This window comes from Amphiprion ocellaris, chromosome 15 (assembly GCF_022539595.1).
Source record: "Amphiprion ocellaris isolate individual 3 ecotype Okinawa chromosome 15, ASM2253959v1, whole genome shotgun sequence".
NCBI classification, from domain to species: Eukaryota; Metazoa; Chordata; class Actinopteri; family Pomacentridae; genus Amphiprion; species Amphiprion ocellaris.
In genome coordinates, this window is record NC_072780.1 from 7,427,697 (window position 1) to 7,452,445 (window position 24,749).

The following is a 24,749-nucleotide window of genomic DNA, read 5'->3' on the forward strand; positions in this document are numbered from 1 at the left end:
GCAGGCTAATGTGGATGTGGCTTGTGAAAGAACTTCTACAGAGAGTCTAGAGTGAGCACAGTTATCCCACACAGTTGGATAATACAACCTTGGTCAGATATATCATTCATGGTTGAATTAAGTCCAAGTTTTAAGTCAACCAGGTTGAACACAACACTAAGAGCACTGGTGTCCAATTTGGGCCCAGTCATGCACCTCACTTTTACATAAGCTTTAATGAGAACGTGACTTGTACAAGGACTTTTATAGAGTCTAGAGTGGGCGGAGCTACTCCATTGCTTGGATAAAACAGCCACGGCTGTATTATCCAACTCTCATTAGATTTCCACTGTAGCTGGACTTTTAAAATGTCAAGTTACCAGCTGCTACCAGAGAGAGAAGTTCCGTTTTATCGAATCGCCTTACAAATAAAAGCATATAATTTGCTGTAGTTCATCGACACAGACAGATCATACTATCTAAAAAAAGATTAGAAGAGAGTAACCTTTCTCTTCTTGTAGGATTTTGGTGGTTAGTGTCTGTTAAGTGTGTTTGTTTTATTCCAAGTGTGAGTGTTGCAGCAGTAATTGTATGTGGGTGTGCACTGTATGAATAGCTGAATGGAAAAAATATTTATGTTTCCTATCTCATCCGTTTAATGTATTTCTGTTTGTTGTCAAGCAACACAAAATGTTCTATATAAATTGACTTGACTTGAGTTTTGGAGGTGAAAATTGTGCAAAAATATTGCCTTTACTGTCATAGAGGAGGAAGAAACCAGAAATTATTCACATTTAAGAGATTGGAATTTAGGGTTTAGACTTAAGACATTTTCTTCTTTTTTAAAAAAAAAATATGAATCGTTGCTGACTAATTTAGTAGTTGAGAAATATTTATTTGCAATTTTAGTTGCTAACACATGGTATTTTTACTAATTAAACTTTAAAAAATTCAAGTAATGAAGGCTTTTTTAGTGTGATAGCAACAAATGTGAATATTCTTTCATTACTTGCTGCAATAGTTAATTTTTACTAATAAAAAAATGTATTTCTTATTTTTTCCTTGTAATTAAGTGTTTTGTTGTGTTTGCAGCGAATAGAAGTATGTCTTTCATCACTAGCTTTTACTGGTAATAAAGTGGTTGTACAGTGCAACTGTAACTAATGTATAAAAACTCCCATCATCACTGGCAATATAAGCTTATTTTTAATTATCGTAAAAATACAAATTTTATCTACTCATTTTGTCTTTTTTCGTGGGATTGCAATGAATGATAGTTCTCTTCCATCAGTTGTTTACTTTTATTTAATTTTTAATTAAATATTTTTATTAGTAATTAGGTTTGTCATGGTTTGATTTCAGAGAACGAGTACTTCTTTTCTTCATTTGATATAATCGTTTAAAAAAAAAAAAAACTTCTGGCTTTTATTGTGAAAAAAGAAGATCTTGGAAGCGGAAGTATGAATGTTATTTCATTTTGCTCTCCAACTTGACGGCAGTCAGACTCGGGGAATGTACCTTAGCGTCCTGCCAAGTTTTCTGCTTCACATTTTCAACTGCTGGGAAATTGAGACACCAGCATACACCTCTGTGGCGAAGTTGAAGGAATACGGGGGAAATAAAAAGGTGAGTGAGCTTTAAAGTGAGGACTAGCGAACATTCGGTGAATATCACACAGATCAGAACTTCCTCCTCTCCGCGGCTGTTGGGAAGCTAGCAGTTTTTAGCTTTGTTAGCTTGTAAATTTTCCTTGTTAAAGTGTAGGACGGAAGAAGTCCTCTTTTGATACCAAATAAAGTTTTATGACCGCAGAAGGTAACTTAGACAAACCGTGTAGACGTATTAGCTATCCAGCGGGTTACTGAACACATTAGCTGATCTGCTCAGCAACTCTTAGGGCGATTAAAGTTAGTCATTAGCTTGCTGCTACACAAATCTGATTCCGAAGCTAGCAGGCTAACGCTGGTTAGCCAGGTGGAAAATGTAAACAAAATGGGTCTTTCCTGTTGCGAGGTGAAGATGACAAGTAAGATTTGTTTTGTTTTGCTCGTGAGCTATATTAATATGTTGATTTCTTGTAAAAGAAGTCGTTTCTACACCTATGTGTGTCCTACGTATACCCTCTTTGCGGTACTTTGTTTGGACTGACGGTGTTGGGCTCAAAAAGACGAGGTAATGGATTTATTTGAACTAAATTATCCCATTTCATAGAGCTCTACTCTGCATTTGTGAAAGACGTTTGGAATCACTACCAAAACGTTGAAGCATAGGCTGTAATTAATTTAATTTTCTGAAAATGCTGTATTCTTTCAAGGGTTAATACAGTTATATGGTAATGATGTCTAACTCCGTCTGTACAAACGACTTGCTACCTAGGATCTGGTATTACGATATTTCTGTTTTTACACTATTTGATCTTCATGTGAAGTTACGTTAATGCCTGATTAAGTCTTGTATGGTTTAGTGAATGGGAATCCTCCCATACATTGTTCCTCTGTTGTGACTTTATCAGTAATTTAATGAGTAGATAACATATCAGTTGCTCAGTATTTCCTTGTTTCCTGTAAGTCTTTTATGGCATGATTGCTAAGTTAAAGGGTTTCTGTTAGTGAGTCACGGTGCTTTTACTTTCTGCTGATGGCCTGTGCTGTCTGACATGACCAATATTAGTCTCAGGCTTGGTGACTACACACACAATCAAACTGCTTCTGTTCTTGGCTCAGTTACATTTTGTCATTTGTGTATTTGATGTAGAGCAATTGCCTTCAGCAAACCCCATTATGCTCATACTATCCACTATGTTTTAGGTTGGCTTAGGGACAGTATTCTTTCCAGAACACAAATTCATTATTCTGCTGGAATAAGTCTGCTTTATGATCAGTTGATATGCTGTGATGTGAATGTGACTGACTAACAGCCAGCCTGCAACAGAAATACATAAGACCTTCAAGCTGGGAATTGAAGCAAAGTTTGCTCTCTTGTAACAAAGGTTCAGAATACAAGCACAGACTCTAATCTTGACCTTTTCTTTGGCTTGATGAATGAGTTAGTGAATGTTTATGTGCTGGGGATGGACACTTTAACATAGTGTTTGACTGCCAAATAGGCTTGAAGTTTGTACTAACAAAGGATCTTTAAAGTTTGAACCATTTGTCTTGTGAGGCCAATTAGAAGTATTTGTTGCAGTATCTTGAAGTCTGTCTTATTGTGTGGATAAATCCAAAGATATTGCAACCATGTAGTTGCAGATAACTCCAAAGATGATGTCTCCCAATGGAAACTGTGGAATCAAAATTATGTGTAGTGATCATAAATGTCTTGAAACATGCTCCAAACACACTTTGTATTTCACTTAATTCTACAATGTGACAATTGCTGTAACTTGGAAAGTGTATTAATCAGTAAATAGTGAAAACTGGGCTCAAACTCTAACTTTACTTGGTGTGTCTTCTACAGTATGTGGGATTATATATAAGGCCAAGAAGTGCTTTCATTGTATTCATTAATTTCTCACACATCCCCACAAATTTTTAAGCTACATTGATTCAAAAGGTGGTCAAATCAGTGCTTTGATTGCACAGTGAGCCTCAGCACTGCTGATGAATAGTGAGCAGTTCTTGGTGGGTGTCTCTCTCCTTCATTGTAGCACAAAATGGAATGGGGCTGTCTTCCCTGTCATGCCACCCATCTGCTTCCCGCTCCCCTGCTGTTTGGGGTGAAAAGCCTTTGGCAGAAAGGACAGACAGTGAAGAGACTGGTATAGTATGCATTGATCAGGAGATGCATGGAGTCTAAAGGAGTAGATTCAGCAAGAGGCACTTTTTCTGCCCCAATTCAGTCCTACATTGGAGTAAATCCACCCACAAAAACCCCAAAACTTCTGATCTGCATTTCTGTCAGTTTGTTTCAACAAAATAATGTGGCTCAGGTAATTTATTCTTCCCTTCAGTACCTTTAAGACATTGTCTTGATAGGATGTGCAGTAGACAAACATTATTAACCATGTCTAGAGATTCTCTGTAGTGCTGTAAGAGCACATGTAGGCAGAAATCAATTAGTGCAACTAAAGGCAGCACATGTAGTTCAAGTATTGAAAGTAGACCACAAACTGAATGCCTGAATGAGGCATCGATGGGGCCTTTTCAGGAACAGCTCAGAACAGCGTAACAAATCTTGAAAAGTTGTTCAGCGTAAGGAGAGGATGAGAAGTAGTTTTGGAGTGTTACGTCTTGCTTATACTCACTTGTGGATGTGCACGCAGAAAGCTGTGGACACCATGGACATACAGTTGTTGCTAATATACTGCTTTCAAGGGATGCTGGGATGATATATTCTATCTAGGATGCTGCTCTTGTAGTGAAGTTGTCACACAAACTGTCTGAAAGTTCTGCGTCATGTGGACTGTTGCTTGCTCGCGGATACACCAAGGATAACACTGGCATTATTTGTCTCCACTCTTTTGCTTGTGCTTTTGGGTTTCATCTGCAGGTGTTACAGTTACCATGCAGAGTTTTTGATCTTTGGTTTGATTTTTGTTAGTGGGACTGCAGCTCTGTGTGTTTCATGTATGAGGCTAAACACATGCATATATGTGCACAAATCTGACATGATGCACGTTTCCCCCAATAACTTCACACTGTTACCCTAATCTATAGCTGGTGGTGATGCACCAAGATAACTTGCCAGCAGAGAGAGGGAAGAAGACGACTGCTAGCAAGCAAAGATATAAATGATGGTTTCAAAATCTTTAAGAAAAATTTGCCTTGCGTGTAATTTATGAAATAAATGTATTAATATTGTTAGACCTTAATGTGTTTTGGTGAGTAACACTGAAGCTAAACATGCGTTTTGTTTGTGTATTGGAAAACTCCACAGAGCTCTTTTAGGGCTCAGGCTCATTCTACAGGAGATTTTGGAATCGGGTTGCATCACACACATAATTATAAGCTTCACAGATATTCTCACATCTCATACACACTACAAGATGGGAAAATAATGGCACATCGCATGCTACAGGATATTTTGAAGATTATTGTCCCAGAGGGAACAGTCAGGGAGCAGAGCACCACCACACATGATCCTATGGGGATGCAGATGTAAACAAAATGAATCCTGTGGAGCAATAACTTACTGTAATGGTAATGTTATTTTCCACTGAGAAATAAACAAAAGCAAAAGGCTGAACAAGAATGCATGAGAAAATTGGAAGATGTGGTCAACACTGGGTGGCTGTTCTTCAGCGAGAACTTGAGGTGAAGTTTACCTATATGTTTAAATATAGCCTCAAAGACTAGAATGTTTAGCATTCTTTGGCAACAGCGTGTGATGATCATAACCATCCAAATTTTCAATTGTAAATATCAAACATTTCTGATATTATCAAGATGGTCCCAATGAATCTTTGAGCAGATTATGAGGTTGAAGACTGGATCTATAAAAGTCCCTTATGTTACAAGAATATCTGGGCTGAACATCAGAGGGGTTAAATAAGGGTGAATCAGGAACTTCTGTAGTGTGAGCTCCACTTGACTGTGATGACTGTGTGGTAATTTTAGTGTAGTGGTCATACATGATGCACAATGACACCAAAATTCCTTGTCATGCACAACCAGTGTCAAAAGTAGCAGCAAATTTCCTGAAGGTACCAAGTCATCATTTGAACCATTGCAACCTCACTTATGCAACCACAAGTGCTTGCATAAGTGGGAGAAACTGATTGCTGAAAAGGCGACCTGTCAGTGGAATGAATAGGTGGCCACATTTGGACCCACAGAATAACTGCATCCTCACTCTGACTCGTCTCTTTTATCGCCCTTTTCAGAGCACCACTGAGTAGCATAGATAGCCCTGTGTATAGCAGGAAAATTGTATCTTCCTGATGCAAACCTGGGTCAGAATAAGTAAATGGATAATCTTTGTACTGACCTACAAATGAAGCTGTGGCCTCATTATAGTGTGTCAGATAAGTGGAAAAGTACATTGGCCTTTTGGCTGTGAATCAAACTGTTTACTAAATAGTGCTGAAAGCAGCATCGGAGGCATTCACTCCTGTACTGCTGGTTCCCACACTTTGTTGAACATTTTCATTACAAACTGCCTGTCAGGTAATAGCCTCAATAGAGATTCATTAAGCCAGCTAGTTTATTTCAATGTCCAGCTGACACAAAATTGGCCTAAACTGAAAAGTGCTGGTTAGTCTAACTGTAACCTTTTCCAAATATGAATTAGCTACAGAGGAATATTTGATGGTGCAGATAGCAATGACAGTCTCACAGAAGTTGCAATATTTCTTCTCAGTGTAAACAAAGTTCTCTTTGCATAGATAAATACAGTTTGCAAAAAATAACTTTTCTATCGAGTTTGTCGTCCCATCTCAGAGCTGTCCCTTGGTCACAAGCCATAAAAACTGAATGCATTGTCATGATCAGGAAATCTGTCCTCGAGCTGGAATGTCACCAGAAATTAGTGTACGTGATGAACACAGCAAAAGAACGCTTTGAGCCACTCATTTCCAGTCTTGGAAGCCAATCATTGTATGTGAGAAAGTAGGCATTTGGCTGAAACTCCCAAAATCCCAAGAAGCTTACGTCAGCTTTACCTAAATTTGGACTTCAGTATTGTGAAACACCACAGGAAGACACTCTCAGTGCTTGTACAATTACCCAAAAACCACTAAGACTTAAATACGCACCATTTTAAATCAACCAATCTCTAAAATTCAAGCTGAGACAAGGATTGGGACAGTACACAGAGAAGATGTTCAACACCAGAAGTTGTGATCTAGTCAGAAATGTGATAGACTGAAGGTGGCTCAACTATATCTTTGTCATAAATAGGACAGTTAGAGTAGAATTATGTCTTTAGTGGAAGCATGTCCATTGTTGTCTCATTCATTTAGGCTAATGCACTTCTGTTTACCTTGGAAACAGAAGAAACTCTTTAAAACAATATTAACTCAAATATTCAGGAAGGGTTTCTTTGGAAGAGGGCCGCTTTGTCTTTATAGCTTATTAATTGTATTTTGAAACGGGACCTAACGTGCCAGTGTGCAGTCACAGAGCAACATAAAATGTTCCATTGCAATTTTGGTTGTGCACCTAATTGTCACTTTGCGGAATTACAGGCAAGGGAAACATGGATTTATTTTGTTTATTGCAATGCAGGAGCCAACGTGTTATTGCTCTGTGGTCTCACGGGCTATACTTGTTAAACCATTACCACTACAGCTCCAAGTGACACATTTTATTACTATTTTTTCCCTTTCCATTTTGACACATAAATTATAGTGTGACTTCCAAAAAAAAAACCAACAAAAATCCTTTACCTCAGAGACCTTACATTGACCTGTCTCTCAAGTAGAAAACCGCTTGTTTAAATCATTCTACAGTGATAATCACAATATAACAGGTGTTAGTTCAAACTTGGTGACTTGAAGGAAGATTGTGAGCATTTTTTCTGCCCTGGTAGTCTTCTCCTTGCCCCTGGGTTGTCACAGGAACTGGGACACCATCCCAGTGTGTGAGCTGTGGTTCCATGTGATTGCCCCTGAGCCACAGAACTTGAATACGTGCATGTGTGTCTCCGGACACCAACACACACACTGACCTCAGTCACATGGAAAGTCCCGCTCAGTCTTGGTAGGCTGCAGAGGCAGGATTTTCCAGTTTAATTACGCCTTGGGAGTGTAATTTCACATTGACTTGTGGGTTGCTTGAAATTGCTCCTCTGTCTTGTTAAAATTTCCTCCTGCTCACGTGACTTGGTCGGTTCGCCCAATACATCATCGCACCTTCTTATAATCTGGAATTATAGTGTTAAGGCATCACTTAAAGCTCGTACCGGATAGGCCTCACTGTGGAAGTGATTGTAATTATTGGAAAAGTATTTTCTCCTCTTTCTGTTCCATGGCACAGTTCTCTGCTATGATACTCAAGGATCAATCTGGAAATATTGTAATTAAAACATAATTCAACAAATCATCCAACGCCGCCTTGCACGCTGATGTTTTGTGCGGCTTAGGTTCCAAATGTGCACGCTTTCAAATAGGCCCTTTAAACTTAGAGGCACCAATTAAGACACATTATTCTTAACAACTTGGCTGCAGTGCTAATGGCTTGCAGTTATGGTTTACATACTTTTTTCATCTCATTTATCTTTAGCTCACAGTTGACTTTAGCACTTAGCATAACATTAAATATATTTTTATGGTCAAGTTGACAAAATACATCTGCTAGGAAGACTGTTTTATTTAGTCAGTTTTCTCAGCATGTTCAGTAACTCTTTCAGAAGTGGGCTGAATTAATGACTTCCTTTACTAACACAATCACTTAATACATTCTTATGAAACTCTAGCCCTTTGAGAAAATGAGCAAAATTGTTATTTCACATAGTGAAAGCCATGCAACTGATGAGTAGGACTGTAGTTTAAACCATTATCTGGTAACATAAGTGATCTCAAAAAAATTAGATGCTGTATTTCAGGTCATTAGATGGTAACAGCTGATGTGGGAGGACTCCTTGTGAGTATAGGAGAGGGTAAACACTAGTGTTAGCCATTGGCAAACATTTGAAATTAGCCTGTAAATCTTTCTTTATAAGGTACTGCCATCCATTTGTGTTGAATCTCGCTGTTGTGTATGAGAACAAATGCTAATACAGAAATGCCAGTTTAATATCAATCAGTTTGTTCCCAACGCTAATACAGATGTAGTACACTATCTGATTACAGTAATTTTGTGCCATTAGAGGGATAGTTGTTAGTTTGATGTCAAAATCTTACACGTGACATAGTAAGCATCCTGTAAGCATTCAGCATCTGTGTTGTATTATTTTCGCTTCCTTGGAAACTAGTTAGGATGTTCAGAAATGTGGAATAGTAAATGTTAAAACTATCCCTGCAAAGTGTCAGCCAGTTTTAGACCTCGTGTCTCAAATGTTCCTGTTGAGATGGATTGTAGTTTACACCTGGCATCAAAAGGCATCTCAAGTGCACATTGAGGGACCACTTGCGATGAGAATCTGCTTTTGCATTCCCATTTTTATGTGTGTAACTAACTAAAAGGAGAACAAGTTTGTAAGGCTGAAGGGGAGCATTTAAGTGGCATTTTCATGCAACCACTTAGAGTCCTTATCCAAGTCACTTGACTGTGTGTTTTGGAGATTTTTGGTGCTGTATGCAGAGTTGATATGATCTTGTTTCACCTGTCAGACCTGAATTCAAACTCTGCAAAACATGCGGAGGAATATGTCTCCAAATACAGTCTGTTTTGGATGCTGTCATGCCTTTTTGGAGAGCTGTGTATGCATGATCAAACTACCAAAGGCTTTTACTTAATAAGCTGAATTAAGAGAGTTAGTCCGGTGTATTGTATTATTTGACCTAGATGTCTCTAATAAGTGGGAGAAAACAGAGTCAGCATCTTTACAAATGCAGTCAAGGCACCAAAGTGAATTTTGCTTCAGGCTGGGCAGTTAAAAGCCCATTTTTAAGACTCTCCTCCAACACTAAAGCAAGTAGTAAAAGCTGACATATGCCTACATGTCATCATGATGGTAGAAAAACCGCAGCCAGTCAGACTGAGGTTTGTAGGTTATGAGAGTGAACATTTGTGCTTTGTAGGATTGTTGCCCTAGTTGAGATTTGCAGTGGGCTTGTTAATTAGTCACCTTTTGGCTCCCGGTGGAATTTTCCTGAAATTAGTCCCTAATGACGAACACACACACACACAAACACAAGTCTGGAGCATGCCCCAGCCAATGGAAATGATTTATTTTTTTTGTCTACCATACCGCCTATTCGGTATAAAGCTTTAGGGTTTTGATATACTTTATGATTCTGCAACTATATTTTATGGACAATCAGTGAAGGAAAGCTTCCACCCTATCCCAGAGATGAAAGAAGTTGTTTAAATTCTTGTAGGTTAAATGTACTGACAAATTAGATGAAGAATGGAAACTGTCTCCTTAAACAAAGTATGTTGTTAGGAAGAGCAGGTGTTGAAATGAAATAATAAACCATGTGCACCAAATTATGTGCATGTCTCATGGTCAGAGGGACAGCATGCTCCAAATAGGTGCACATTTTTAAATAACATCACGTAGCCCTCAGCTGTAGCACCTCTTACTGATGTCTTCTGCACCATTTTATTTTACAAATGAGAGATGACTTGAACAAATGAAACATGCTGTTTCTCAGCTAAAGCTGGGAACACTCAACATGATTTAAAGCCAACAGATCTGGCCATGGCTTTTGCTTTTAAAGACATGTTGTGTGTTTTGGACTGGTCTGCGAAAATCAGGGTAGGTCACCTTGAAAAATATGCAGACTTGATCTTGTAGAGTGCAAGGGTTTGGTGTGTGATCAGTTAAAGCTGTTGTCATTTGTACAGCTTATTTGATGTTTCTAACAGCAATCTGGGTGTTACTGTTGCTAAAAGGGTGATGAAGCACTGAATCGGGTGCCACTGTTGGGGTTGGGCCCTTTGCTGGAATGTGAATATTGAGTGAGGAAAATGCAAATTAATTTTAGAGGATTAGTTAGTGCATTGGAAGACCACATATGTCACAAATGATATTGCGTGAAGATCTCTAGTTTGGCTTTTGTTTCCATGTGTGTCAACAGAAGAGAATCTTGAGAAAACACTTCTGCTCGTCTAGAATCACCCTCAAACATTCATCCTTCACATCCATTACAAGTGCACTTACACGCTGCTTTCACAGACGATGAGTTGTGCTTTAGTTGTTCATGTTGCGTAAACGAGCAGTGGAATCACTTGAGGCAAGGTGCGGCTGCTCTAGAGGCGCGTTGACACAGCTGTGGCCACATCTGAGATGAGTGGTGGAAGCGCACAGGATTTTGTCTTGTTTTGCCTACACTTAACTAACACACACTCTGGGGAAAGCCTCCAGTATGCGAACAGAACAACATGCACACACTCAGTCACGCAGAGGACACGCCTGAAAAAATGCTTGCAGCCTGCCAGAAAACTCTAAAACTCTCAAAGGAGTGGTTGTGCCTTAACACAGAGGCCAGTGAACCACTTCACTGATGGTTGTATTGTTTTAGCTTTGTCATATTTTTAAATGTCCCATCTTTGTTGGACTGGTTGTTCTGCATCTTCAAAAAAACACTGCCGCCATCCAAATGCTTATGTTTTTCCAGCAGAACATTAAAAATGTATGCTTTCAGCTTTGGCAGAGCACCTGATTATTTTCTGTTTTTTTTCTCTTAGGCTTGTGTCCTGCATCAGAACATCTGCATCTCAACCTCAACAGAACCACTGTGATTTTAACCATATTGCCAACCTGCGGACCTCTTGTAACAGTTTCCTGCCACCATGTCCTAGCTGACAGTAGTCTTACTCCCTTCCTTGACCATCTTCTCCCTTAAACCCTACTCCTTCCTTCCACTTTCCTTTCCCTTCACCATCCCATTCTCCTCTCCTGATGTGGTGATTTCTGGTTAGAACACCAGTGGCGCCCCTTCTGGCGTGATGAGCAGCCTGCACCAGCAGCATCATGGCAGCACAGGCTCAGAGCGAGACCTTCAGTCTGCTGCCTCTTCTGTTAGCCTCCCTTCAGTTAGAAAGACCCCTAAGAAACGCCGCCTGTCCCTCCACTCGCTTTTCGGACGACGACGGCGACCCGACCGTGACCCCAAACGCAAGTCGAGGCCTCTGCAGGCTGGAGTTGGAGTGGACGGCATTGTCAGCGTCGAAAGCGTGCAGTCAGAGACTTTCCATGACAAAACTTCAACCAACTCTCCTTCGGACGTAGCGTCGACTTCATCAGTGCCGGGGTCTTCATCAGAGCTGCTGGAGTGCCCTCTGTGCCTACTGCGCCATGCACGTGAGCGCTTCCCCGACATCATGACCTGCCACCACCGCTCCTGTGCAGACTGCCTGCGACAGTACCTGCGCATCGAGATCTCAGAGTCTCGTGTCAACATCAGCTGCCCTGAGTGCTCAGAGCGCTTCAACCCCCATGACATCCAGATGATCTTGGGAGACCGGCTCCTCATGGAGAAGTACGAGGAGTTCATGCTGAGGAGGTGGCTGGTTGCAGAGCCCGACTGCCGCTGGTGCCCTGCCCCTGACTGCGGGTAAGTACAAGAGGGACTATATAGCGAATATCTGCTAAGAGCACATTAGGACATCTTGATCTTTACATAAAATATGACTTACAAAGTGAAAGATTGACAGATAGAGGGGACATGATGCTTTATAAAGGCCTTCAGACAAACAATTTTACAGTCTAATGTAACTTAAAGGTAGGAAATATTTGGTATATTGAGGTTTTCATCATCGAATTTGCTGAGACTTTCTGCAACATTTCAGGCCTGTAAAAAGACTATGAATATTTCAGAATCTTGATTTCACTTACCTCAGATGTGCTCGATGCTCTGAGCTTCTGATAAAACCAACAAGCACGCCCCAAAATAACAGGGTAAAGAACTACGTCAAGGAAGCTTCAAAGCAGCAATCTGGCCTTCTGACGTTATCCTGGCTTCTGCATTGATGCCCAAGTTAAAAATAACTCATAGCTGTTTATTCTGTCAGTCTAATGAGTCAGGCGAAAAGATGAGCGCATCAAGTGTATGGTAATACCTATTGTTGTCAGACTGTAGTATTACTGGAATAGTCATAGGCTGTAAATACATACAGGAGTATAATTAACACCAAGGAGTGGCTCGGGCTCAGTATGAGTAGTATTAAAGCTAAACAAAAACGAAATGTTTCATGTTAGCGCTTTTACATTTGCTGTGTACACATTTATGCCAGGTTGGTTGCCTTTTATCATGCTAAAATATAGGCAGTTACTGTGATAGATAGAATAGAAATAAAATAGGGTTCCATCTGAATGCAGGTTGTCAAAATTGGCATAAATTACATTAAAATACGTAGTTCAGAAAAACGGTAACCACACAGGATAAAACATTCCATAAGGAAGACACTAAAATTAAAAGCAGTACAGATTACAAGCAGGTTTAAATAATAAGTTTTTTTTTTTTTTTTAAATGAATTTGAGTCATTTAGCATTGCAAATATTTTGCTTTGGTCAGGTCAAGTTCTGCAAACCTTTAACCACATGTTAAAATATTTTATTAAACCACTGTTTCTCTCAGTTAGAAAGTTGTTTTCTGTTTTTTTTCTCCTTTCACATGGAGGTGACAGTGCAGGGTTGAGGTCAGGTCAGGGTCTGATATGTTTATAGCTGCTAAGGATTCAACAGTTTGCTCACAGGGGCCTAAACTGTGTCTGAACGTGCTGTTTCAGTCACCCTGCTTCTCGGTGCGCTGCTACACCACGCACACAGTGTACTCGTACTCCATATCTAACCTTGCAGCAGTCTGGATGTTTTTGCCACAGGTGTTGGCTGAACTGTTTTAAAAAACAATATTCATGTATTCGTAGAGTTTTGGTTTAGTCAGCCTTGCTTACTGCCTGCAGTTGTCATCATTAGCTCATTTTTGAGTGAATGCTGAATTCAGGAATGGTTTTAGCCTTCGCTCTCTCTCATGGCTTTGTTGCTTCAACACTGCTGACCCTTGTCTGCTGGAATAATGGTTCTTTCATGAGTTTGTTGCAACTCCTCTTGCTCTCAACCTCCAAACAGCTCAGCTCTGGCTCACTGCCACGCTCTCCACTGGTTAATGCTCTCTCTCTTTATTGTTGTGCTTGCAAGTTATTGGGGCTTTGTTGGTCAGCTCAGCGGTTAGATTTGTCAAATGTAAGAATTCTCTTTATGTGCTACTTAAAGAAATAAATCATCTTTATGTAGGGTAGAGTTTGACTGACTATACAGTGGAGTTGTATGCAGTTGTGTTTTAGTGATGGCATATTTAATCCATGTTTGATCAGCACTGTTAAGATGCGTTCAGTGTAGCAAGATGTTTTTGTGGATGAACAGAGTAGGAGTTAAAACTGAACAGGAAGCCATTAAGCTGGAAATCTGTGTGGGAAACACAGGCTAGTAATAATGCCAAAAGGTCCATTTGGAAATCTCCCATCCCATTTACAACTTCTGCACAATATGCCATCAGTTCACTTCACTGAGGTGTCAGTGGAGACTGTCTACAGACTGTCTAGACTGAATGTTTTATTGGATGTGAGTTCACATACGACCTCTGCTGCCGGACAGTTGAATATGTCAGTTATAAGGGTGGATAGTGTTTCTTTGATCTGACACTAAAAATCTTGAACATCTCTATAACACATGATGAATCTTTCTTTTTTTTGTTTTGTTTTATTCTCTTCTCTCACTTTGTTTTTTTCAGTTTTACTTTTAAATTTGTTCAAGAGAAGGAGGAAGCTTTGACTGAGTAAAATCAGGGGAAACCCAGAGGAAATTTTATACAACAATTATGCAAATTGTGGCTGGAGATATGTCTAATCTCCCTGCTTTACATGAGAGTTCAAGTGAACTTTATGGTCTTATCACATGGAAACTAAATGATTTTTTGCTTCTTTTAAGCACTTAAAAGTAATTTTGCTATTATTTGCCAGATTTATTTATTACATTTTGCACAGGATTTGTCTCAATAAAGTCCAGTCCTTGTTTTTTACTATATAGCCATTTGCCACAAATGCAGTGACCAATTTTCTAACAGATGTGTTGAGTCCTGAGCCGTTGCTCACATTTTGTTCCACTTTATTTCTAACTGTGGTCACTGTTGCTTCTCTGCTATCAGCTGATGTTAGCATGTCTATTGGATTAACTACTTATCTCATTTTAACCAAGATCCTGACAAAGTAAACAACTGTGTGTATCAGCCAGCAGCCGAGATGTGTATATCAGCTGATGCCTTAGCTTAAATATTTTTTCAGGAAATTTGTACTGAACAGAATAAGCAGCTTGTCTTTCTGTAGGATTTGCTGTACAGATTTACATGTGTAAAGGTAGAAACTGTGGATTTACTGAGAGTTTCATACAAGCATTCAGACTGACCTTTATGTTATACACACGTCCCTCTAAAGCGCTGTTACACACTGTCCAGTTTATGTGCCAGAGTGTTTGTTTTCCTTATCGTGTGTTCGTAATGTTCCTGTGATAACCATGATGTGGGATGGCTGCGACAATCTCAGTGTTTAACTAAAGCTATCATACTTTGTTTAGCATCTAAGGGTTTTTTTTCAACAACACCCTTTTAATGTCTCTCACCAGAAGGACACAAGTAGGTTTGTGAGACGGCAAGCGTTGGAAACAGTTGCTACCATTCAGATTGTTATTTTCACAGACAATAAAGCAATTTATTTGAGGCAGTATATGCATCTGTGTATAAATGACTGCTGCAACTACGATTTTTATTGTGCCAGTTTGTCAAGTTGTATTTGATTTGCATTTATGACCAAATTTGGACTTTGCTTTCGGCATGCCAGGCACTTTTTAGAAGCAGCTCTCAACTAGGTCGATGTAATGACTAATGAGGGCCACTGTGGTGACATGCAATCCTCTAGAATTGATTATGCCAGAAGTGGATTGTTGTAATAAAACAGAAAATAAAATAGGCTCCTAAAGATGTCAGTAGCAGTGACGTGTACTCTGCTAAAGTATTCAGAAGTTGCTCCTCACTTTTACTCGCTCTAATTTTGCTCTCTTGCCCTGCTGACCCCTAGTGTTGGGCTCACCGGCTACATCCATGCTCTCTGACTTCCAACTCCTAATCACAATTTCGACTGTATTTTTCCTCTCGTAGTTACGCCGTCATTGCATTTGGCTGTGCCAGCTGCCCAAAGATCACCTGTGAGCGTGAGGGCTGTGGGACGGAGTTCTGCTATCACTGCAAACAACTGTGGCATCCCAACCAGACATGTGACACGGCACGGCAACAGCGGGCCCAAAACCTCCGGCTGAGGAGTTTCAGGTCGTCCTCCCTCAGCTACAGTCAAGAGAGCGGAGCAGCAGGTAACTTCCTGATAGATGTTTACACGCAGGAGCAACCTGACCTGTTCTTTGGTATTTTCACCTTAAGCACACCCATCATATTTTAGCCCCATGATACCACACATACTTGAATTCACACAGGGTTTCTACAGGGATTAAAAAGCATTAATTGTCATTAAATTGATTTTGCGAAAATTAAGGCCTTAAATGGCATTAAAAATCGTTAAATTTGGTTCTCGGTGGCATTAAAAATTCTTTTTGCAGTTTTCAAGAAAAATATTTGACTATAATAATATAGAATTACAGACTGCGATTCGTCAGATATGTGCATCTGCATAAACATGCCGAAGCATTGCGATAATTGTTCCGGCCAGTCGGGTACAATTGCAAACAACTGCATGTTTTTAAAGTGGCCGTCAGGCTGGACCAGGTGGAGGAGAGCTGGGAAATGGGGAAATGCAAATCCCACCAAAAATGGCTCGAAAACATGCGTTTCAGAGAGCGACTACAGCCTGTTGGTGGTCAGGGGTGGTTTACAGATTCAGAAATAGTGAAATGTAGGGACAGTTTTCATACAAAAATCATCTTTTACAAAAAAACAAACCCGTGTAATTTGTTGAGTTTACGGTCGTGGCATTAAAATTTTTACATTTCATTAAAATAGCATTAAATAGCATTAAATTTGACTGGATGAAACCCTGTCACAAATGCATACATTTTGACAGGTACATGTGTGTATTTATTTGTCCTCCATCGACCTGCGCTAGGTGATGACATCAAACCGTGCCCTCGTTGTGCTGCCTACATCATCAAGATGAATGATGGAAGCTGTAATCACATGACCTGTGCTGTCTGCGGTTGTGAGTTCTGTTGGCTCTGCATGAAGGAGATCTCTGACCTGCACTACTTAAGGTGAGACAAACACAAAGTCGAGTTGGCAGCTTATCATCTTCTCTCCTTTTTTGTGCTCAGTTTTACTTTTGTTTTACTTTCTGGGATTCTTTCTGTTTAAGGTTTCATTTTAACACGTTCTCGTAAATGTGACTGCTTTTGTTTCCAGTAAGTTTGCTCCAATTTGTTCAGTGTTGACCCGGTGTCATGGTCACATAAAAACTAAACTTCAGTCCGTGAGAGGTGTTATCTGTCTGATCTGTGTATGTAAAATACTGTAGTCAACAATCTACTAGTTCCAGAATCATTTCATATGTTTTTAAGTTTTATCAGATTTAGACCTTTCTGTCTGAGTCCTTAGAAATCATTTTATTTCTGTCCTCTCCTCTCAGTCCGTCAGGCTGCACCTTCTGGGGGAAGAAGCCCTGGAGCAGAAAGAAGAAGATTCTGTGGCAGCTTGGCACGTTAGTGGGAGCGCCTGTGGGTATCGCCCTCATTGCTGGCATCGCCATCCCTGCTATGATCATTGGCATCCCAGTCTATGTGGGCAGAAAGGTGAGAGCCTCCATCAGGCAACTGAGGAAAACTTTGTTTTAGCAGTGGCCAAAACCACCAGTTTATTCAGAAAATTGGGAGGAGATGTGGTAGTAGTTCGGATGTAGAAACAATCATTCATGCAGCTGAAATTTAGTGCAAGTAGTGCGTCTGTTGTGGTAAAATTACAGTGTTGTAGCAGTGCTAGATCCACTTATCTCAGTTACACAACATACAAACAACAACTGCTTAACCCTCTGAAAATCAAGCAACTTCTGGGCATTTTGTGCTCTTGTCACATTATATGTATTATAGTCGTATTTTTCACTGCAGTATAAAATCCTGCACCTCTATGGAAACAGCACAACCATGGATAGAAGTAGTGAAAGCTCAGAAATGTTTTTTTGTACAGCATGACACAGTTATGATGCCTTAAGTTATCACAAAAAGAAAGTTACATTTTCATTTCTTAATATATTGTACAATTGAAAAACCTGTGCCTACAGATGTAACAATACTAGGAAAAAATAAAGACTGTTCATACTATCAATAATTTAATTGATTTCTGTTCTTCTTTCCTATCTGAATTTTTGTAATGTGACTGCTGCTCACTAAAGTCTCCTAAGCTGCACCGAGGGCCACAGAATTTTAGTTTTTTTTACAGAAACTGGTTAGTGCAAATGGTTTTAAGCTTATGAAAATAATTAACTCGGGGATCAAAAGCTGAGAATCTGACAATTCTTTTGGTTTTCACAATTTTTGACTGATATTTGGTGCGATTTTTATAGTTTTTAAAGATAACACATCTTTCCAACCTGGTGGCATGTTCTGGCATTCAGAGGGTAAAACTCAACCAGAGTGCAATGTCTAATATAAACGTTTAGAATCTAAAAGCAATATCCTGTATGTACCTTCTGTTGCAATGAGATGTGTCGGTTTTGAGACACATTTTTGAAAAATTTGCCCAAAAGGACTTTCTCTGGATGTGGTTGTACACCAAGTCCTAAATCTATCTGAATATAGTCAAGGAGTCTTTCCAGTTAATCCTGTTTTACAATGTTTCTCATCAGATCCATAATCGCTATGAGGGCAAGGACATCTCAAAGCACAAGAGAAACTTGGTGATCGCTGGCGGTGTCACGCTGTCTGTGATTGTGTCGCCTGTGGTTGCTGCAGTCACTGTCGGTACGAAAGAAGTGTTTTCCTCTCTTTTTCTGTGGCCTTGCTGCGCAATCTGTCTCTGTTTTTCAGATATTTGAAGAGGTTCCCTTGGTGGGCAAATAGCATAAGGACAATACCATGTAAACATCATGGGTTTACATATGTATCACATGCCGTTCTTGTCTCAAATTATCCTGTATTTTTGCTCCTTTGGAAAAGGATTTGTTTCATAATTAAAGCTTAACTGTTTGTTGTATTGTGTAGGTATTGGTGTTCCCATCATGCTTGCTTACGTCTATGGAGTTGTTCCAATCTCCTTGTGCCGCAGTGGAGGTTGTGGAGTTTCTGCTGGCAACGGCAAAGGGGTGCGAATCGAGTTTGATGACGAAAATGACAACATCGGCAGCGGGGCAGCGGCCACAGGTGAGAATCTCTGACAACTGAAAGACAAACATCTCAACTAACAACTCAAGAAAGCAATGAGGCAGATTTCCACCTGCTAAAATCCTGAACAAGTGACAGACCTTCAAGCCAAATTAGCTCAACCTATTATGACCCATAGCATATTGAGAGGACTACAAATAGAAATGTCAGTAACCTTATTTACCTCCTTTGAACTCTTCTTGCTTGTATTTCAGTCTCAGTCTGCTTTGCTTTCCATCACTACATCAGTTTATTATTTGCCACTGACGCTCATGTCTTTTGCCGATCAACAGGATTAAAAGAATGACAGTCAACTGGATTTACTTCTATTTCCTAAACACACTCTCCTTTCAAACACACACTGTATTATTATTAGTAGTATTATTATTATAAGCACCATGATACTCTGCCCGGTACGGACCATCAGGAAAACACTGCAGCTGTTTGTGTGTGTTTGCACTCGCATGTTGTGTGCACGCAAACATGTTTGGTATGCACCTGCCAGTGCCCTTGTATTTGCGTGTTATTCTTTGCCCGTGAAGTGCCACTACAGTGGATGGGAGACTCAGACAACGATGTGAGGTGTGTTAGGGTGTGAAATGACTGGCGCGGCATCAGTGGTTTTTACCGTCGCTGTCAGACTGGCGGCTGTGTCAGGTGGAGCTCGTACTGCTCTCCCAGGAGGTGTTGAGGGAGAGAGACGGATTGTATTTCTCACAGCTTCTGTCAACACTGACAATGATAATTAAGACTTTAAATGACAACAGGGACTTTAACCTTTCCAGGGACAAAAGGTGTGAGATGTGATGACGCTTGTTCACACCTAAGAATTCATCAGTGTTGTTCCGGTTTACTTTGCAAAGTCATTGAACAATCTGAAAAATAAAGTCAGGATTCTGGCCTCTCTTGTGTTTGCTTCTGTTATCTGTTTCCATTTTTCTTTCTGCACAATCTATATTTCTCTCTTTGCCCTTTTTGACCATGTTCCTATTCTTTAGCTTTACCAGCAGCTCACTTTTTTGGACTTTGTACCACAATGTTCAAAACCTGATTGTGCATTTACAATCCAGACATCTAGAGATGCTGTTCTTATATGTTTCTCAGGCAGCAACTTGATTTGTTTTATCTCAGCTGTGTACTTCATCATCATCCTCTGTTGAATTATGTTCACCATTCAAATCATTCTGTCAGTAGTGAAATGAAATTCTTTGTCTATACTTCTTCTCAGACACAACCTCTGTAGCAGAGACTCGACTCAACAATCCCAGTCTTGGAGATGGAGCGAGTGTTGGTGGTCTGACGGGTCTGAGCCTCAGCGTTAGCGGGAGCCACATGGAGCGCTGTGGCGTTAGCTCGGCTCAGCGGGACAACATGAGCGACAACGCCAGCACCACGGCCCTCGCTGGAACCAGCATCACTGGCAGCCTGTCTGGCAGCTGCTACAACCGGTAATAAACTGGACCTATAAATAAAGTTATAGCTAGAAAACTGGTCAGAATGACTAATAAACATACATGATTTGGATAAGTACAAATGGTTCTATGCGGCTGCCAAGTGCCCCTCACATTGAGTTCTTATTAATTTGAGCAAGAAAAGAGGATGATATTGACTATTTTAGAACCATTTTTCAACAATATAAATCAATTGATACAATTTTTGCTGTTCTTGTGCAGGATAAACATAAACAAAATCTGCATGCTATTGATCCTTGCAACTCAATTTATTAACAGCTTTAACTGGGGAAAGACTAAAACCTCATTGATAATATTTTGCACACTGTTTTTGATCCAGTGCACCTGTCAGCAAGACTTTCAGGTGTACAAGATTTTAGTACTTGAATATATTTTTAATATCTGCCCTTGTTTTTTCCTCTATAAAGCAAACATATACCGACCTTTGTGTGTCATTGCTTGTTTTTGTCAGGATGGAAGTGCAGGCCGACGTCCAGAAGGAACGATGTAGTCTGAGCGGGGAGTCGGCCACCGTCAGTCTGGGTACAATAAGTGATAATGCTAGCACAAAAGCCATGGCAGGGTCTATCCTCAATGCCTACATGCCTCTGGAAAGGTCAGTAATCAGAGTACACTCATCCTACTGGCTGACCTGTTTGTTGTAGATGTCCTGCAGTCAAATTGTTTAAAAGCAAGTAAATTAATGGTTTGTTTGTTTTGTTATCAAAATGAATAACTATGTAGATGCCCAAAATAACAGATCTAATAGTGAAATTATCTATTATTTTTATGCAAGTTAAATTTGAGGGATGTTTTTTTGCAGAGACAACAGTCTGGAGGTGCAGGTAGACGTGGAGTCCAAGCAGGAGAAGGTGAGACACTGTAGCGCCAGCAGCAGCCTGGATGAAGCCAGCTGTAGCAGCAGCACTGCTGGCCTCAAAGGAGCCAGCGGCGGCACGTGCTCATGTCCCTCCACCTGCTGCTGTGCTCACCACGGCAACCACTGCTGCCCCTCATCGCCTTGGTCAAAGGACCCATCCACTTCGGGGAGCAAAAAATGCAAAGGCAAGCTTTGGAAAAGAGCAAGCAGCAGCAGCAGCAAGGCAGAAACAAAGAATAATGAAACACAAGGTGATGTGGATGCTCAGCTCCTGGAGCAGCGCAGCACTAACTCCTCAGAGTTTGATTCACCGTCCCTGAGCGGCAGCCTTCCCTCTGTGGCCGACTCGCACTGTAGCCACTTCTCCTCCGAGCTCAGCTGCTCAGACCCTGAAACCTCAAGACCGGCTCCAGCAGCCTGCTCTTCCCTGATGGACCCAAACCCTCTTCATGCCACCAGCACCTTCAATGATGTCACCATCACACCCATGCCTGAGGTGGAGAACGACCGCCTGGAGCATTTCACCTCCCAGAGCACCCACGCAGGCTTCACCCACCGCCTGCTGTCTTCGTCCACCCCTGCTTCACCAGAAGAGGGAAGTAGTGGGACGTTTCTATACATCAGCGAGGAGAGTGTCGGCGACACTGCAGAAAAAGAACAGGAGAACGACGAGAACATTAACGAGACCACCAACAACGCTGCTGCTGCACAACCTGTAAGCCCAAAAAAGAAGCGCTGTATACAAACAGACATCTAAAGGAACTCTTCAGTCCTTCTGCTGTGTTACCACTGCAAGCACAGTTAGCCTTACCAGCTAATCTCAGTCGAGTGACGCTCCAAGAAAGTGGGGATCAGAGTAAAGGCTATAAAGTTAATTACAATTTTTGTCTGCTGCTAATGCAGGATTAATATGTGAATGTCAGTGTGTATCGTTACAGAGAGGGTTGAGGTCTATGTTGGAGAGAGATTTCTGGATAAAGTAAGGAGGATCACAGTTAAGTCAAAGACCATTTGGTTCTGTGATGGATGAAGTTCCAGACAGTTGAAACTAGAGCAGCAAGGTCTATCGTAAGTGGAGTTGAATGTGCATGGACGAGTGTCAAACAGGTTATCAGTGTGGTTAGATCCTGCAGAAGGCCTGTCCAGCTGTTATGAAGATCTGCAAAGTCTTGACAGTTTATCTTTAGACTGATTTTCCAAAGTCCAGATACTTACAAAGAGCAGGACTGATGAAGCTGGATAGGAACGACTATAAGGTGTGATTCTTTTTAATAGTAAATTGAGCTGCTGTTATTAAAAAAAAACGATTCTCCTTCATCACATCTGCAAAAACCTGGTCGTCTTCTGGTTTTGCATGAGTCGGAGGAACTTGTCATCACTGTGGTCCACCGCTGTGCCACCAGCTCATTCTGTGATCTCTTAAAATGGAGAAACACCACAGCTAAAGGATTGTTGAAGCGTCTGTCGAGCGTACAGACTTAAGAGGGACCAGTTAATACAGTAGTACAGTTTATTTTCCATAATCACATATAAGAAAAATTATTATGGTTGCTTTTGTTTAAAATGTGACTATTGTTTTTGTCCTATGTGTTTGCTTATTTTTATTTTCCATTTTGGGAAAGTTGGTTTTAATGTTGAAGCCCTGTATTGGGTCCAACCTTTTTAGTATAACTGAGTGGGAGAAGAATTGACAAATACTCAAAAAGTAGCCTTTCTTTCTTTTTAAATATTGTGGATTTTGGTTGTTGTCATCTTGTAGCAATTATTTCTTCACAACTCCCTGTCTGCACTGGTAAGTCATAGTTTATTGTTTGTGGTTGCACCTGTGCAGAGGTGAGAGTTTATAGTATATCGTGGAATCACAAGTGGTGTGTTCAAGACAGGGAATGTAAGTTATTCCTTTGAAAATGCAAAAAAGCAAAGCCCAGTTTTTGAATATAAACCTGTAGCATTTCTTACTAATTACTAGTGCAGGGCTTGCTTTAGTAATCAGCCAGTAAAGCTGGAAAGTCAACCAAACAATGTATTTGCAATAAATTAAACAAGCTTTCAAGTAGCTATATACAATAAGAGCAATTGTTTTCAGCCAGGAAACACATAAACTTTATATCAAATGACTTTGTTGTGCAATGAGAAGCTACTCTTGTGTATCTGAGCACATACATCTTATTCAATATTCAGTAGTGAATGTACAGTCATAATGTTCAATTGTCGATTCTCCCTCAGTAATATCCAAATCAAAATCTTATTTTTTGATTCAGAGCTTTGGGTGTATTTTAACTACAAAATGTTTCGAGGTCGTTTCTTAAATCCTCGCAAATGATTGATGCAGATAATTTTGTATTTGTGGAACCTACAGTGCCTTTATGGGGAAAATTCCTTTGTATAGTGTTTTTTATTTTATTTTTATTGCTTCCTTCTGTGTATCTTCAAATGATAAATATAAGAATAGAATTGATCATATTTGCCTCATACCAGGCTTCAAATGGAGGAAAACCTGATAAATACTGACCCTTTCCTGAACGCTAACTGTCACACTAGCTGGTTTAGCCTACCAAAGACTGCTCTCAGGCCACTGCGGTTGACACTTGACAGAACGGTTATTATATTTGATAGTAACTGAATAAGTTTCTTATAGAAATTTACTTTTAACACATAAGAAAGTTCAGTCCGCACAACGGCATTTGGGGTAATACATCAAACCAAAACAGTCATCTTTAAGAATTGTTCAAATGTTCCCCTGAAGTAGCCAAAGTTTGTAGCGTTTATGTGCTCTTGGAAGAATAATCGCATGTTAGCAATAAAACCCCCGTTTATTCCAAGCAGTCGTCAGTGACAGAGAGGCTGCATCTTGTCTTCAGCAGCTGGAGTAAATTTTCAGCATGACCGTAGATCTTTTTGGTGGGACGTCAGCCAGCCAGTCTCACCAGAAGCTGGTCATCAGAGTAACTGTGGTGTCAACTAATAGACACTTTTGCTACACCTCAAAAGCCTCCAGCTGCAGGATATGTTCCCACCCTTCTTACGTATCGTCTGTTATAAAATCCTGTGTAACTCCTCTGAGTTTATATCACTATTTGAAGACTAGTGTCACATTCTGATTTGGTCAAAAGAAACTTATTCGATTTGAAAATGGATATATTTCCTAATTATTTGCTTCATAATATGCATGTAAATGCATATCTTTAAACAATAAAATTCTCAAACTAGCTTGTTGGTTTCCATGTTTTGAACATTTTGGTTCCAGCTTTCCTCAGCAATCCAAAAATGACATGCATTTTAGGTTCAATGGTGATACTTCTGGGTGATAGATAGATGGATAGATGGATAGATACTTGGATAGATAGATAGATTCTTGGATAGATGGATGGAAAGATGGATACTTAGATGGATACTCAGATGGATAGATAGATACTCAGATACTTAGATTCATAGATATTTACTCAGATACTTGGACAGATAGATAGATGGATATAAAAATGGATAGATAGGTACTTTATTAATCCCGAGGTGCATCCCAGCTGGATCGAGATCTGGAGAACACCTTA

The 24,749-nt window shown here is 40.2% G+C and overlaps 1 protein-coding gene across 1 annotated transcript; it reads left to right on the forward strand.

Moving 5' to 3' along the window:
* The first annotated feature begins 1,460 nt into the window (after positions 1-1,460).
* rnf19a (ring finger protein 19A, RBR E3 ubiquitin protein ligase) lies at positions 1,461-24,411 on the forward strand. The gene is made up of 10 exons (XM_023267504.3): positions 1,461-1,605; positions 11,211-12,079; positions 15,674-15,882; positions 16,629-16,773; positions 17,145-17,307; positions 18,357-18,471; positions 18,712-18,870; positions 20,099-20,318; positions 20,794-20,937; positions 21,145-24,411. The coding sequence occupies exons 2-10, from the start codon at positions 11,472-11,474 to the stop codon at positions 21,956-21,958; spliced, it is 2,577 nt and encodes an 858-aa protein (XP_023123272.1). The 5' UTR covers positions 1,461-1,605; positions 11,211-11,471; the 3' UTR covers positions 21,959-24,411.
* The last annotated feature ends 338 nt before the right edge of the window (positions 24,412-24,749 follow it).

Excerpts from the sequence above, each read along its gene's own strand:
- rnf19a (XM_023267504.3), top strand. The coding sequence starts at position 11,472 with ATGAGCAGCCTGCACCAGCAGCATCATGGCAGCACAGGCTCAGAGCGA. Across the intron at positions 12,080-15,673 it reads TGCCCTGCCCCTGACTGCGG|TTACGCCGTCATTGCATTTG; the intron begins GTAAGTACAAGA and ends TTCCTCTCGTAG. Across the intron at positions 20,319-20,793 it reads TCTGGCAGCTGCTACAACCG|GATGGAAGTGCAGGCCGACG; the intron begins GTAATAAACTGG and ends TGTTTTTGTCAG.